Source organism: Bos indicus, chromosome 26 (genome assembly GCF_029378745.1).
Source record: "Bos indicus isolate NIAB-ARS_2022 breed Sahiwal x Tharparkar chromosome 26, NIAB-ARS_B.indTharparkar_mat_pri_1.0, whole genome shotgun sequence".
In the NCBI taxonomy this organism is placed as follows: domain Eukaryota; kingdom Metazoa; phylum Chordata; class Mammalia; order Artiodactyla; family Bovidae; genus Bos; species Bos indicus.
The window spans coordinates 24100052-24113739 of record NC_091785.1 but is presented as its reverse complement, the minus strand read 5'-3'; the positions used below and the strand labels follow the sequence as shown (position 1 = coordinate 24113739).

Here is a 13688-nt window from a genome sequence, read left to right as displayed (position 1 = left end):
TCTGCTTCTGTTAGGTCCATACCATTTCTGTCCTTTATTGTGCCCATCTTTGCAAGAAAAGTTCCCTTGGTATCTCTAATTTTCTTGAAGAGATCTCTAGTCTTTCCCATTCTATTGTTTTCCTCTATTTCTTTGCACTGAACACTGAGGAAGGCTTTCTTATCTCTCCTTGCTATTCTTTGGAACTCTGCATTCAAATGAGTATATCTTTCCTTTTCTCCTTTGTTTTTCTCTTCTTTCCACAGCAATTTGTAAGGCCTCCTCAGAGAGCCATTTTACTTTTTTGCAAGGGTGTAGGGAGGGGCCAAAGGCAGGAGCAGGGGCAGGAAGGCAGTGGGGGCAGGACTGGGAGGGAGCCTGTGGCTGAGTCTGGGTTAACTCCTTGCTCACGGGCAGAGCAGGCTCCAGGCTGGAGCAGACCAGGGCAGGTAAAGCTGTTAACAGACTTCCCAGGTGACACATGGTAAGAATCTGCCTGCCTATGCAGGAGACTCAGGTTCGATCCCTGGGTCAGGAAGATCAGCTGGAGTAGGAAATGGCAACCTGCTCCAGTATTCTTGCCTGGTAAATTCCATGAACAGAGGAGCCTGGCAGGTTACAATCTGTTACATACTTCTGGTCCTCCAGCAGTTATTTCTAGCAACAGGATTTGAACCCAGTGCTCACTGGAAGTTTAGCCACCATACCTGGCAGTATGCTCTGCTGCTGCTGCTGCTGCTGCTAGGTCACTTCAGTCGTGTCCGACTCTGTGCGTCCGACACCAGGCTCCCCCGTCCCTGGGATTCTCCAGGCAATAACACTGGAGTGGGTTGCCATTTCCTTCTCCAATGCATGAAAGTGAAAAGTGAAAGTGAAGTCGCTCAGTCATGTCCGACCCTCAGCGACCCCATGGACCGCAGCCTTCCAGGCTCCTCCATCCATGGGATTTTCCAGGCAGGAGTACTGGAGTGGGTGCCATTGCCTTCTCCTGCAGTATGCTCTGCCTACCCCCTATTGAATCCTCCGGTTCCCAGCCTGAGCCTTTCTGAAGGTCAGCATTAAGCCTACAGTCCCTATTCGTCCATCACCACTGCCTGGCCAAGGGGTGCAGTTGGAGGAAACAAGGCACATTGTGACCCCAGGGACCCATGGGTGGGGGCGGACTTCCTTCAAAGGGTCACACAAATCTATAATTACTGCAGGGCCTGCAAGGGGAGGATGTCAGGCAAGACAGGTGAAGGAGGTAACATTTCGATCGTGACTTTAAAGGCTGAGTGGTCAAAGCACTGGGAGGGAAAGTGTGGCAGGAATGGGGAGCAGGCTCCCGGTGCGCTGCAGGGCCTGGGCTCTAGCGACCACTCCCTGGGGCCTCAGTTTCCCTGTTAATGAAGTGCTTGGAAACCTGCCTCGTCCTCCCCAATCCGAGTTTGGGGGAAGGTGCCTGGGAAAGGGCGCGAGTGGCCCACCGAGCCGCGGCGGGGCGGGGCGGGGTGCGGACGGCCGGGCGGGGCGGGGCGGGCCGATCGCGGCCGGAGGGGAGGCAGAGCAGGCGGGGGCCCCGCGGGCTGGCGCGGCGCGCAGTGCGTGCGGCTGCGGAGCGCGCGGCTCGCCGGCAGCGGGAATCACATGAGCAGCGGCCCGCGAGTGCCCTGCAGCCGCAGCGCAGCAGCCTCGCGCCCCCGCACGACCCTAACCATGTCTGTGTGTTGTTGCTTCTTTTTCAGAGACTACGGCAGTTCCAAGAGGAAATCAGGTAAGGGAGCCTCCGGTCGTTCTTCCCTCCAACCTTCCCTCCCGCTTCGTGCACGCGCCGCTCTGACCCTGCGGGGGACTTTCTGGGGGCTTGTCCTCGCCTGCCTGCCCCGTGGTCCTGCTCCCTTTCTGTTGCCCCCATCCCCAGCTCCTGCCCCCTAAGACCTCTGGTACTCGCACCCCCTCCTCCTTCCGCGTCCCTCGGGTTCTCCCCGGTGCTGATGGGAGTGGGTGCATGGAGAGTGGGGGGCCTAAGCCCCCTAGATCCGCGCTACGTGTGCAGCCGGATCCTCCTCCTGGGGCTGCGCGGCCGACTGCTGGGCACTGCTGGGATTTCTCCCTGGGTCCTTACCGCGGTGCGGCAGCCACGGAAGGGTTAATAGAGATGCTGCGTTTCCCCCGTGAGAAGGTGAGATCCAGGAGCAGGGCGTTGCGGGGTGGGGGTGCGGGGATCGTGCCCGAGTGACTGTGAGTTTCTAACGCCTGAGGAGCAGCCTTGCCCCTCCTCCCCGGACTGTGAGCGCCTGGTCCACGCTGCGGGGGTGGGGGCTCTGCACGGTGGCCCTCGGAGACCAGGTGGTAGGACACTGACCCGCCCCGGCATTGGCCCGGCAGGTGCCAGGGCTCACCCCGAGTTTGCGAAGGGGGTGGAGACAGGGAGCGGCAGAGCAAGTCCTTGGACTCTGTGTGCTGGGCGCTGCCCTCTGGGGTCAGGATTCTCGCGGGGGGAGAGGGGGTCGGGGGAGGAACTGGGCAAGTACCTGCACGTGGGCGGTGCAGTTAATTGGGGGAGGGTGGTCCCTTGTATTTAGGGATGAGTGTGTACTGGGAGTTGCCGGGTAGGGAAGGGATTGGAACGATCTGTGTTATTCCTACTTATGGGGGTGGTGAGTTGTGGGGGTGGACAGCCGAGGGGGGCAGTTCTGGCCCTTGGGGTGTGGGAAGTGTGGAAGAATCCATGGCTCACATTAGCGGCTCACCTTGTGGGCAGGTACTTGTGTCTAGGTGCTTTGACCCCTGGATCAGTAGAGGAACATGCCTGTGTGTGAAAGATGGGCTGTGAATCGGGGTAGCTGTGATTGCATGGTGTGTTTCTGAGTGTGGTTTGTGTGTATCCGTGTTTGCTTATATGTTAATTGGGATGAGGAAAGATGTGTCCTGTATAGGGGGCATGTGTTGGGGGGAGTCGTGTGTGTTCACGTGGGGTTTCATAGTTGTGTGCTCTTGAGGATGTTTACTTGTTCAGGTGTGTGTGCCAGTGTGTTGGCATGTATCCATTTGTGGGTTGGCATGTGTGCTTGTGTCCAGCTGTGGGATGAGACACATGCGCACACATGCCTGTCACCTGGGCAGGGGTGTTTCAGGTGTGCACACCGCTGTACGGCAGGGCATTTCCTCCGTGAACAGGAGGCTGAGGCTGCCTCATGAACTGCAGCGTCTTCTCACCGGTCCCTTGTAGCCAGAGCCCCAGGTTGGGGAACTGGGAAGGAGGGGCAAGCCTGGGAGTAGTGCTAGGGGTGAAGAACCCGCCTCCCAATGCAGGAGACTTAAGAGACGCTGGTTCGATCCCTAAGTTAGGAAGATCCTCTGGAGGAGGGCATGGCAACCCATTCCAGTATTCATGCCTGGAGAATCCCATGGACAGAGAAGGCTGGAGGGCTAATGGTCCATAGGGTCTCAAAGAGTTGGACATGACCAAAGTGACTTAGCACACAGGTACATCCCCTCCTCCCCAAGAAACCGGCCCCGAACCTCAGAGATGCAGTGATTGGTTGAGCCTGGGCTGAGATTCTGGCACCAGTTTCATGACTTCTCTGCCTCAGTTTCCTCGTTCCTTAAAAAAACAGGGATAATGATGCTCTCTGTCTCACATGTAGAAGATTCAAGAAGTTAATGCAGAAAAGTACCTAGGAGACAGTAACTGCTGGAGAAGCATGATTTATTGTTGTCATCATCACTTTCTGAAGCCCTGGGACCCCCTGGTGAGTCCCTTCTCTACTCTCAGCCTCAGTTTCCTCCTCCGTAGAGTTGTGGACTGGCCCAGATAACCTACCAGCCCTCAATCTCTGAGCCTCAGAGTCTGTGCTGCTTCCTAAGCAAGGCAGGGCCCCACCCAGGGAAAGCTTCCCCGGTTTCTCTGCCTTCCACTCTCAGGCCAGGAAAAGGATGGATGGAGAAATTTAATTTATGCTGCTGTGCTTATAATAATGGCCACTTACTGTCATGGTTAAAAGAGTCAGCTCTGGAGCCAGACGGCAGGAGTTTAGAGTCTGGCTCTTCAGACCTTGGGCGTTCCTCCTACCCTCTGTGCCTGCCTTACCTTCTGTAAACTAGGGGATACTATTCTTACCACCTTGTAGAGTTAATTTTCTGTGTCAACCTGACTAGGCTGCGGTGCCCAGATATTTTCTCAAGCATTATTCTGGATGTTTCTGTGAAGATGTTTTTTAAATTAGATTAACTTTTAAATCAGTGGACCTTGAGTAAAGCAGATTACCCTCCCTAATGTGGGTTGGTCTCATCCGATCAGTTGAAGGCCTTAAGGGAAAGACCTCCCCCAAGCAAGAAGGAATTCTGCCAGCACCTTTGGACTTGAACTGCAGCTCTTCCTTGAGTCTCCAGCCTATATGTATACCCCCAGCAGATTGTGGGCTCATCAAGGCCCCACAGTCACAAGAGCCAATTCCTCCCTCTCTTCTTTCTCTCTCTGTCAATATTCTGTTTTATTTATCTGGAGAATCCTGACTAATACACAGCTCATGGTTATAATGAAAATTACATAAACTTCTATATATATATATATAAGTCTTCCTGGAACACTGCCTGCACCCTGGACAGTTCTCCTGAAGTGCTAGCTACTATTATAATTTAGTGAGCATCTAGTGTGTAGTGGAGGACTTCCCTGGTGGCTCAGACGGTAAAGCGTCTGCTTACAATGCGGGAGATCCAGGTTCGATCCCTGGGTCAGGAAGATCCTCTGGCGAAGGAAATGGCACCCTGCTCCAGTACTCTTGCCTGGAAAATCCCATGGACGGAGAAGTGTGGTAGGCTATAGTCCATGGGGTTGCAAAGAGTCAGACACGACTGAGCAATTTCACTTTCACTTTCACTATGTACTGGCTACTTTATATATCTATTTCTTCGTTTCCTACTCAGAGCCACGTTGCATGGTGGCTCATGGGATTCCCATTTCACAAATGAGAAGCTACGTCTCCAAGGGTGGCTGCCTGGAGTCTGTGGCCAAGTTGGGGTCTGTGTTCACATTTGGGGTTTCACTCTGTGATGAAGCTCACGAAGCTTCCCAGGGTGACTCCAGTCAGGGATGTTTGCGTAAAGAACACAAATGCTTGTTTCCTGGCCACCTCTCATCACACTGTAGTCCCCAAAGCCCCGGCTCACCCTTGGAGGATCTCCTGGAGGGATCTTCTGTGGAGCACAGAGCCAGGACTACCAGGCAGACCTGGGGAGGGTGGAGTGAACAGGAAGAAAGTGCTCAGACAGAGGGCAGCCTCACAGAGGAGGCAGGACTGGAGACTTTGATACCCAGAAGACAGTGTAGCCTCAAATTTATCTCTGCTCCTTCCCTCCATGGAACCTGCTCCTTCTCGCATCTTCCTCCTCCCACCACCCACCCTGTTGCTCAAGCCCAGCATCAAGAAGTCATCCCTGACTCCTCCCTTCCTCTCACCTGCCCTCCACACCCATTCCCTTCTCCCACCTCCACCATCACATCTGTTAGAAGCCCCCTTCATCCCTCAGAGGACCTCAGCTTCCTCCTCAGCCTGTCTGCTCCCACCATTGCCCCGCCACGCTTTTCTCCACGCCACAGAGTGAACTCCTCCAAATATGGGACATATAATGTGCCTTTCTTGGCAAAACTCTATTAGCTTTTGCCCTGCTTCATTCCGTATTCCAAGGCCAAATTTGCCTGTTACCCCAGGTGTGTCTTGACTTCCTACTTTTGCATTCCAGTCCCCTGTAATGAAAAGGACATCTTTTTTGGGTGTTAGTTCTAAAAGGTCTTGTAGGTCTTCATAGAACCGTTCAACTTCAGCTTCTTCAGCATTATTGGTTGGGGCATAGATTTGGATTACTGTGATATTGAATGGTTTGCCTTGGAAATGAACAGAGATCATTCTGTCGTTTTTGAGAATGCATCCAAGTACTGCATTTTGGACTCTTGTTGACCATGATGGCTACTCCATTTCTTCTTAAGGATTCCTGCCCGCACTAGTAGATATAATGGTCATCTGAGTTCAATTCACCCATTCCAGTCCATTTTAGTGTGGCTCAGATCATGCATTCCTTATTGCCAAATTCAGACTTAAATTGAAGAAAGTAGGGAAAACCACTAGACCATTCAGGTATGACCTAAATCAAATCCCTTATGATTATACAGTGGAAGTGAGAAAGAGATTTAAGGCACTAGATCTGATAGATAGAGTGCCTGATGAACTATCGACGGAGGTTCGAGGTTCGTGACATTGTACAGGAGACAGGGATCAAGACCATCCCCGTGGAAAAGAAATGCAAAAAAGCAAAATGGCTGTCTGGGGAGGCCTTGCAAATAGCTGTGAAAAGAAGAGAAGTGAAAAGCAAAGGAGAAAAGGAAAGATATAAGCATCTGAATGCAGAGTTCCAAAGAATAGCAAGAAGAGATAAGAAAGCCTTCCTCAGCGATCAGTGCAAAGAAATAGAGGAAAACAACAGAATGGGAAAGACTAGAGATCTCTTCAAGAAAATTGGAGATACCAAGGGAACATTTCATGCAAAGATGGGCTCGATAAAGGACAGAAATGGTATGGACCTAACAGAAGCAGAAGATATTAAGAAGAGGTGGCAAGAATACACAGAAGAACTGTACACAAAAGATCTTCACAACCAAGATAATCACGATGGTGTGATCACTCACCTAGAGCCAGACATCCTGGAATGTGAAGTCAAGTGGGCCTTAGAAAGCATCACTATGAACAAAGCCAGTGGAAGTGATGGAATTCCAGTTGAGCTATTTCAAATCCTGAAAGATGATGCTGTGAAAGTGCTGCACTCAACATGCCAGCAAATTTGGAAAACTCAGCAGTGGCCACAGGACTGGAAAAGGTCACTTTTCATTCCAATCCCAAAGAATGGCAATACCAAAAATGCTCAAACTACCACACAATTGTAGTCATCTCACACGCTAGTAAAGTAATGCTCAAAATTCTCCAAGCCAGGCTTCAGCAATACGTGAACTGTGAACTTCCAGATGTTCAAGCTGGTTTTAGAAAAGGCAGAGGAACCAGAGATCAAATTGCCAACATCCACTGGATCATCAAAAAAGCAAGAGAGTTCCAGAAAAACATCTATTTCTGCTTCATTGACTATGCCAAAACCTTTGACTGTGTGGATCACAACAAACTGTGGAAAATTCTTGAAGAGACGGGAATACCAGACCACCTGATCTGTCTCTTGAGAAACCTATATGCAGGTCAGGAAGCAACACTTAGAACTGGCCATGGAACAACAGACTGGTTCCAAATAGGAAAAGGAGTCCTTCAAGGCTGGATATTGTCACCCTGCTTATTTAATTTCTATGACAGTACATCATGAGAAGCGCTGGGCTGGAAGAAGCACAAGCTGGAACCAAGATTGCTGGGAGAAATATCAATAACCTCAGATATGCAGATGACACCACCCTTATGGCAGAAAGTGAAGAGGAACTAAAAAGCCTCTTGATGAAAGTGAAAGAGGAGAGTGAAAAAGTTGACTTAAAACTCAACATTCAGAAAACTAAGATCATGGCATCCAGTCCCATCACTTCATGGGAAATAGATGGGGAAACAGTGGAAACAGTGTCAGACTTTTATTTTTGGGGGCTCCAAAATCACTGCAGATGGTAATTGCAGCCATGAAATTAAAAGATGCTTACTCCTTGGAAGGAAAGTTATGACCAACCTAGATAGCATATTCAAAAGCAGAGACATTACTTTGCCAACAAAGGTCCATCTAGTCAAGGCTATGGTTTTTCCAGTAGTCATGTATGGATGTGAGAGTTGGACTGTGAAGAAAGCTGAGCGTTGAAGAATTGATGCTTTTGAACTGTGGAGTTGTAGAAGACTTTTGAGAGTCCCTTAGACTGCAAGGAGATCCAACCAGTCCATTCTAAAAGAGATCAGTCCTGGGTGTTCTTTGGAAGGAATGATGCTAAAGCTGAAACTCCAGTACTTTGGCCATCTCATGCGAACAGTTGACTCATTGGAAAAGACTCTGATGCTGGGAGGGATTGGGGGCAGGAGGAGAAGGGGACGACAGAGGATGAGATGGCTGGATGGCATCACTGACTTGATGGACATGAGTTTGAGTAAACTCTGGGAGTTGGTGATGGATAGGGAGGCCTGGCGTGCTGCAATTCATGGGGTTGCAAAGAGTCGGGCACGACCAAGCAACTAAACTGAACTGAATGTGCCTTTCTGCTTAAATTCCAAGGATTTTCTACCCACCCAGAAAAACCCCTGATCCCAGAGAGCTATGTGTGCTATGGCCCCTGCCTACCATCCCACCCTGGGCTCTACCCTCACCCCTGCCCCCTCTTTGCCACCCCAGCACTGTCATGCCCGTCACCTTCCATTCATGAAACACAGCAGGCTCATTCTCTTCACATGGTAATTGCATTTGCTGTTCCCCCTGGCCTTAATGCTGTTCCCTGTTCTTCTACGTGGCTGGCCCCTTAAGATTTCTGCTCAGTCAAGCTGCCCCATCATCCACTATCTAGCTGCCCCCCTCAGGTCACCCTGCTTCTTCCCTGCATGTCACTGACCACACTCTCATTACCTTGTGGGTTTTCTTGTGTTATCTGTGTCCCACCACCTTGAAAGCAGAGACCTAGCTGCAGGGCCCGCACAGGTAGCAGGAACCTCTGGTGCTGGTTGAATGGCAGCACCATTCAAGAAGAAGGCCTGGGCGCGTAACTGACCCTGCAGGTCAGGAAGGAGAGTTGCTGTGGCCTCAAGTCAGGGATGTTGTCTGGAAAGAGGAGGAGTTTTGGTGATTAGGGGCAGAGAGCTGGGGCTTTGCCAAGTCAAGACATAGCACTTGCACACAGGTTGGGGAGCAGGACCCAGCACAGCTTGTTTGGAGACCAGCTATTGCAATTGCTCTTATTGAGCACCAGCTGTATGCCAGTAAAGTGTTGAGGTGACTGGAATGTGCCTTTCTGCCCTTGAGGGGTTTGCAGTCCACTCTAGTGATGAACTGTGCAGACAACAATATACTGTTGGACAGGGAAGCAAGGAAGTGGCATGGTTACCCAAGGAAGAGCCATCCAGGCCAAGGGCACAACCAGTGCAAAGGCCCAGAGTAGGAGCATGCTGGTCTGCCTGCTCAAGGCATGGCCAGGAGGCCTGTGACTGGGGGGGAGTGGAGGGGAGGTCAAGGTGTTGGGGGGAGAGCAGAGATGTGGGAGTGGGGCAGCAGCTCAGACAGCGTCAGACCTTCTAAGGGTTTCGGCCTTCACGGTGAGAGAGATGAAGAGCCACTGAGGCGTTCTGAGGAGAGGGGACATGATCTGCCTTAGCTCTCAGAACGGTTTTTTGTGACCAGTGAGTAGAGATGGTCAAGGAGGGGAGACCGGCAACGAGGGGGCAAGGACAGCAGCAGAGGACGGCATGGGCCGTGGGGGGTAGCTTATGCCAGATTGTCTGGGTCCCGTTCGCAGCCCCGTGACCTTGGGCAGATCTCCACCAGAGCTCCATGCCCTCACCTCTTCTGTTGTATTGGCCGGATTCAACTGGAGAAGCCAGACCCATAGGAGCCACTGTATATTACATTTCACGCAAAGAACTGGCTTACGCAATTGTGGGCCAGTCAGGCAAGTCCGAAACCCAAGAGCAGGCTGGGGTTGCAGTCCACAGGTGAAATTTCTTCTGCAGTAACACCTCAGCTCTACCCATTAAAGCATTTCAGCTGAGGGACCCAGGGCCCCTCAGAGTATCAAGTGTAACATCCGTGAAAGCCAGCTAATGTTGAACCTGATCACCCCTGCATAATACCTCCTGAGCCATTCCTGCATGAGTGTGTGGTTGGATAACTGGGGATCGTAGCCTAGCCTGAGTGATGGGCACGCCCTTGAAAATGGAGTAGCGGCCACCTGCAGGAACGTGCAGAAGGTTCGAGGGCGTGATGCAGTTAGAGGGCTTTGTGCCGTGCCCAGCAGTAGGCTGGGCCAGTCGGTGATTGGCCTCCCCCAGGTGAGCACTGCTGCAGGAGACCCCCATCCCCCAACCACCCCACCCACCCACCTAGAGCAGGGCGTTCTCTTCAGACCTGAAAAGATGGGCTGGGGCCCCCACCCTTCTAGTAGGTTGCCTGGCTCCAGTTCCGGTGGCTAGGAAGTTCCACCAGGGGGCGCAGGCGTCCATGGATCCTCTGGGATCATCCTGGCCCTGGGATTGTGTCTGAGGCGGCATCCCACCCAGGAGTCCTGTGATGAGCTGCTGCTCATCTAAATGCAAATGAGGTTGCTCAAGTGTGTTGCAAGTTTGTTCTTTTAGGTCAGTGTTGATGCTCCTCGTGAAATCCTGTTTACTTTATGCTTTTCCTTGGAACCTTGGCAAGCTCACCCAGCTTCCATTTTAGTACCACACAGGTTGCATCACTGGATGGAGTTCACGAGATCAATATTACTGTAGTCTGACGACAGAGAAGCGTGTCACCTGGACTTCAGAATTTCTGTTTTGGTGTCGGTCGGGGTCTGAGCTCCTGTCCTGCCACGTGTTGGCTCTGTGACTGGCAATCTGCTTGACCTCTGACCTCATGCCTCCATATGGAAAATGGGGGTAAAAATAGTGCCTGCCTCTATGAATGGTAAGGATTGAACTAGCAGGGGGTGGCGCATAGCATGCTCCCAATGATAGCAGCCGCCATTGTTGTTCTTTTAATTATTGATAGGTTCAGAAAGCAAGGGGATTTCAGAGTTAAAAAGGACTGGCTTGAAGCATAATTTTCATCCTGTGAGCCAAGGGCCTGGCCTCATAGGAGACAGAATCTAGTCTCAGAATATTCTGTAGAGTTAAGACAGGCTCTGGAGCTGGAACACCTAGTTTTGTGTCCCAGCTCTGCCAGCCACGTGGTCTTGGGCAAGTCCTAACTTCCCTGTGCCTCAGTTTGCTCATCTATGAAATGAGTATAATGATAGCACTTCAACAGGTCGTCTGAGGCTTGGATAGGAGTTAATACATGGGAAGTGTCAGGTGCACGAGACACCAAGGGTTAAGCCATTTCTGAGTAGGAGCAGCTCTTAAACAGGAGGGACTACTGACTTTGGCATTTACCTCCTGCAGGAGACTCCTTTCAGAGTGGGAAGGCTGTGTGTGCACCATCTCGTGGCTGCCAGCCAGCCTCCTGATAACCTGGGCAGGTGGTCTTATCCCCCTTTTATAGACCAGGAAGGCTGTGTGTGCACCATCTCGTGGCTGCCAGCCAGCCTCCTGATAGCCTGGGCAGGTGGTCTTATCCCCCTTTTATAGACCAGGGGAGGTAGGTCCAGGTCACCAAGGTCACCTAGCCGAGTGGACAGGATTCAAATCTGGTTCTTCTGATTCAAACCTCTTTCCACTGAAGTCGGTTCCTTCTTGAGACCCGAGGAATCCAGAGAGAGCAGGACTGGGCTCTGGAGACCTCTGGCAGGAGTTCCACAGACTAGGAGAGGGCCTGCCCCAAGAGAGCCCCCAACCCCACTGTGGTATCTATAGAGGGAACCCATTGGGCACAAGAGATTCTTCTTGAGGTAAAGGGTCCCTTTGCAGGCTGTGACTAGTATCCCTTCATTTCTCTTTGTATGAATTTGGTCTTTAATAAGGAGAAGGAAATGGCACCCCACTCCAGTACTCTTGCCTGAAAAATCCCATGGAGGAGCCTGGTAGGCTACAGTCCATGGGGTCGCAAAGAGTCGGACACGACTGAGCGACTTCACTTTCACGGTGTATTTGGCTTAAAGCAAAACCTGCCTGTAGGTTCTGACTACTATAAAAAGGTAGTCTGCCCTCCTTTGACAGAGGAAGTGACTAAGAGAGAGGCTGCTGCCTTCCCAAGGGGAGGGGCAGGCAGAACCTGGGTTCCTGCTCATGGCACTCCCACCAAATCCTGGAATGAGGCAGGGGTGTGAGGAGGGCCAGGGTGAAGCAGAGAAAGCAGGTCTATAAAAGCCTCTGGTGCTTCGTCTTCCCCTGGGATGAATGCACCCCCAGCCCACCCCAGGACGCAGAGTAGGGCCAGCCTCTCTCAGACCCCAGCTGGCCCTGCTTACCAGCCACAGAGGGAGGGGGCAGAGACAAAGCAGATGACTGCAGCTTTCAGTCCTCCCCTGGAGGCTTTCATTTCTTTTAAGTGATTACTGGTTCCTGGCCTCATGGAGGTCACAGCTCAACTGAGAAAGCAGGATGTGCCGGGGATTCATTGATGAATGAGGGCCAGGATGGGTTGTGATGCATGGGAGTCAAACAGAAGGGGCTGAGGTGGGGGGGCGGGGGGCAGCAGCCAAGAGGGGAGGGGCTGGAGATGCTTGCTGGAGGATGGAAGGGGTGGGTATGAGCAGAGAGGGGGCCAGACACTCCTGGTAGAAGAGCTCAGTCTGAGCAAGGACTCTGGGTCTGGGATGTGTTTGAAAGTTTGAGGGAAGAAGAGGTTGTCTAGCCTGACAAACATGAAGGGCTAGGAAGAGCGGGAGGGCAGGAGATGTGTCTGGAAAGGAAACCTGGGAGAGTGTATCAGCAAGCCTTTTCCAAAGCTTTCTTTTCTGCCCAAGCCATCCATCCTCAGGGAGAAAGGCCCAGGCTGCTTGGAGAACACGGCCAAGACATTCCTGGCACCCTCCGACGGCCTGTTCCAAGAGTGAACGTGTCTCGTGAAGGCATTGCCTTCTGGCGCATTTCACCCAGGCTGGTGTTTTTAAATAATTTTTATTTGTGTGGCTCTGGGTCCCCAGCCTGATGTCACCCCTGGAGTTCAAAGCCAACTAATTGGGAATGAAGGAGGCCGATTGGTTTGGCAGTTCCACCGCCAGCCTATGTGGCAGTGATGTGATGGAGAAAGTGTGTGTCTGGCCACAGGCAGTGTGGTCCCACTGCCCTACTGGCCTGGACACACGGAGCAGGGGTGGGGGAGGGGAGGGCTCCCCGAATCCTGGGAGTACGTATCTCACACTTGGGAAGTGAGGCAACTAGCGGGTGGGTAGCCTTGATCCCCTCCATCCTGCTTGCTTGGCTTCTTTCTGCCCCTCAGGCCTGTCAGCTGACCTCTCCTGCTGGGGTGATGGGAAGATGGTCTGGAAGGGGACAGCATGTGCTAAGGCCCAGGGGTGCGCTGAGAGTCCTGAGCCTGCTTGTTGAAGCACAGATTCTCAGACCCAGATCTACCCAGAAACACCAGCCAGCTTTGATGGGCTCCCCAGGTATACCCCGAGATCCAGGCTGGGTTCAATTTGGGATGGGTCATCCATATGGGTTGATGGCCATATTCAGGGTAGGCAGAGAGTGAGGGGGCAGAAGGCTTGGACCCCCAGGGTGGACTGTGACTCAATGGGGCTGCTCCTGGAGGGTGCATTTGGCCATGTCCCTGGGGTGAGGGGTGGGGGCAGTTAAGAGGACAGCTTTGTTTCCACAAGGTCTTCTTCTTCAGGAGAAGAGACGCCTACATTGTGGTCCAGCCAATCCCCGCTTGGGCTTTTTGGTTTATAAACATGTGACAAAAGAGGCAACATTTCCAGTAACGACAAAGCCAGTGGAAAAACAAAGATTCGGGGGAAATGTGCATTACTTATTGTGTTAGCACCTTTTTCTGATCTGAACTTTACTTTGTTTAGAAACAGAAATGTGGCGTGTGTAACTCAGTTGGCTCGTGACATTTTTATAATTGGTCAGTCCTGAAATGTGGCGGCAAAGAAAAGTTTTCCAGCGTTTCAGCGAAACTTAGACTTTTGCGAG

The 13688-nt window shown here is 51.9% G+C and overlaps 1 protein-coding gene across 4 annotated transcripts in view; it reads left to right on the top strand.

Moving 5' to 3' along the window:
• The window catches only part of SH3PXD2A (SH3 and PX domains 2A), a 248436-nt gene that overhangs the window by 160035 nt on the left and 74713 nt on the right, over window positions 1-13688 (top strand). For 3 of the 4 annotated variants that reach the window (XM_070780769.1, XM_070780766.1, XM_070780767.1), the window contains exon 6: window positions 1704-1732. In XM_070780769.1, the coding sequence (XP_070636870.1) occupies window positions 1704-1732 (29 nt within the window). Of the gene's footprint in view, window positions 1-1599; window positions 1733-13688 lie in introns of those variants that run through there. The other variant, XM_070780771.1, reaches the window with a different exon arrangement.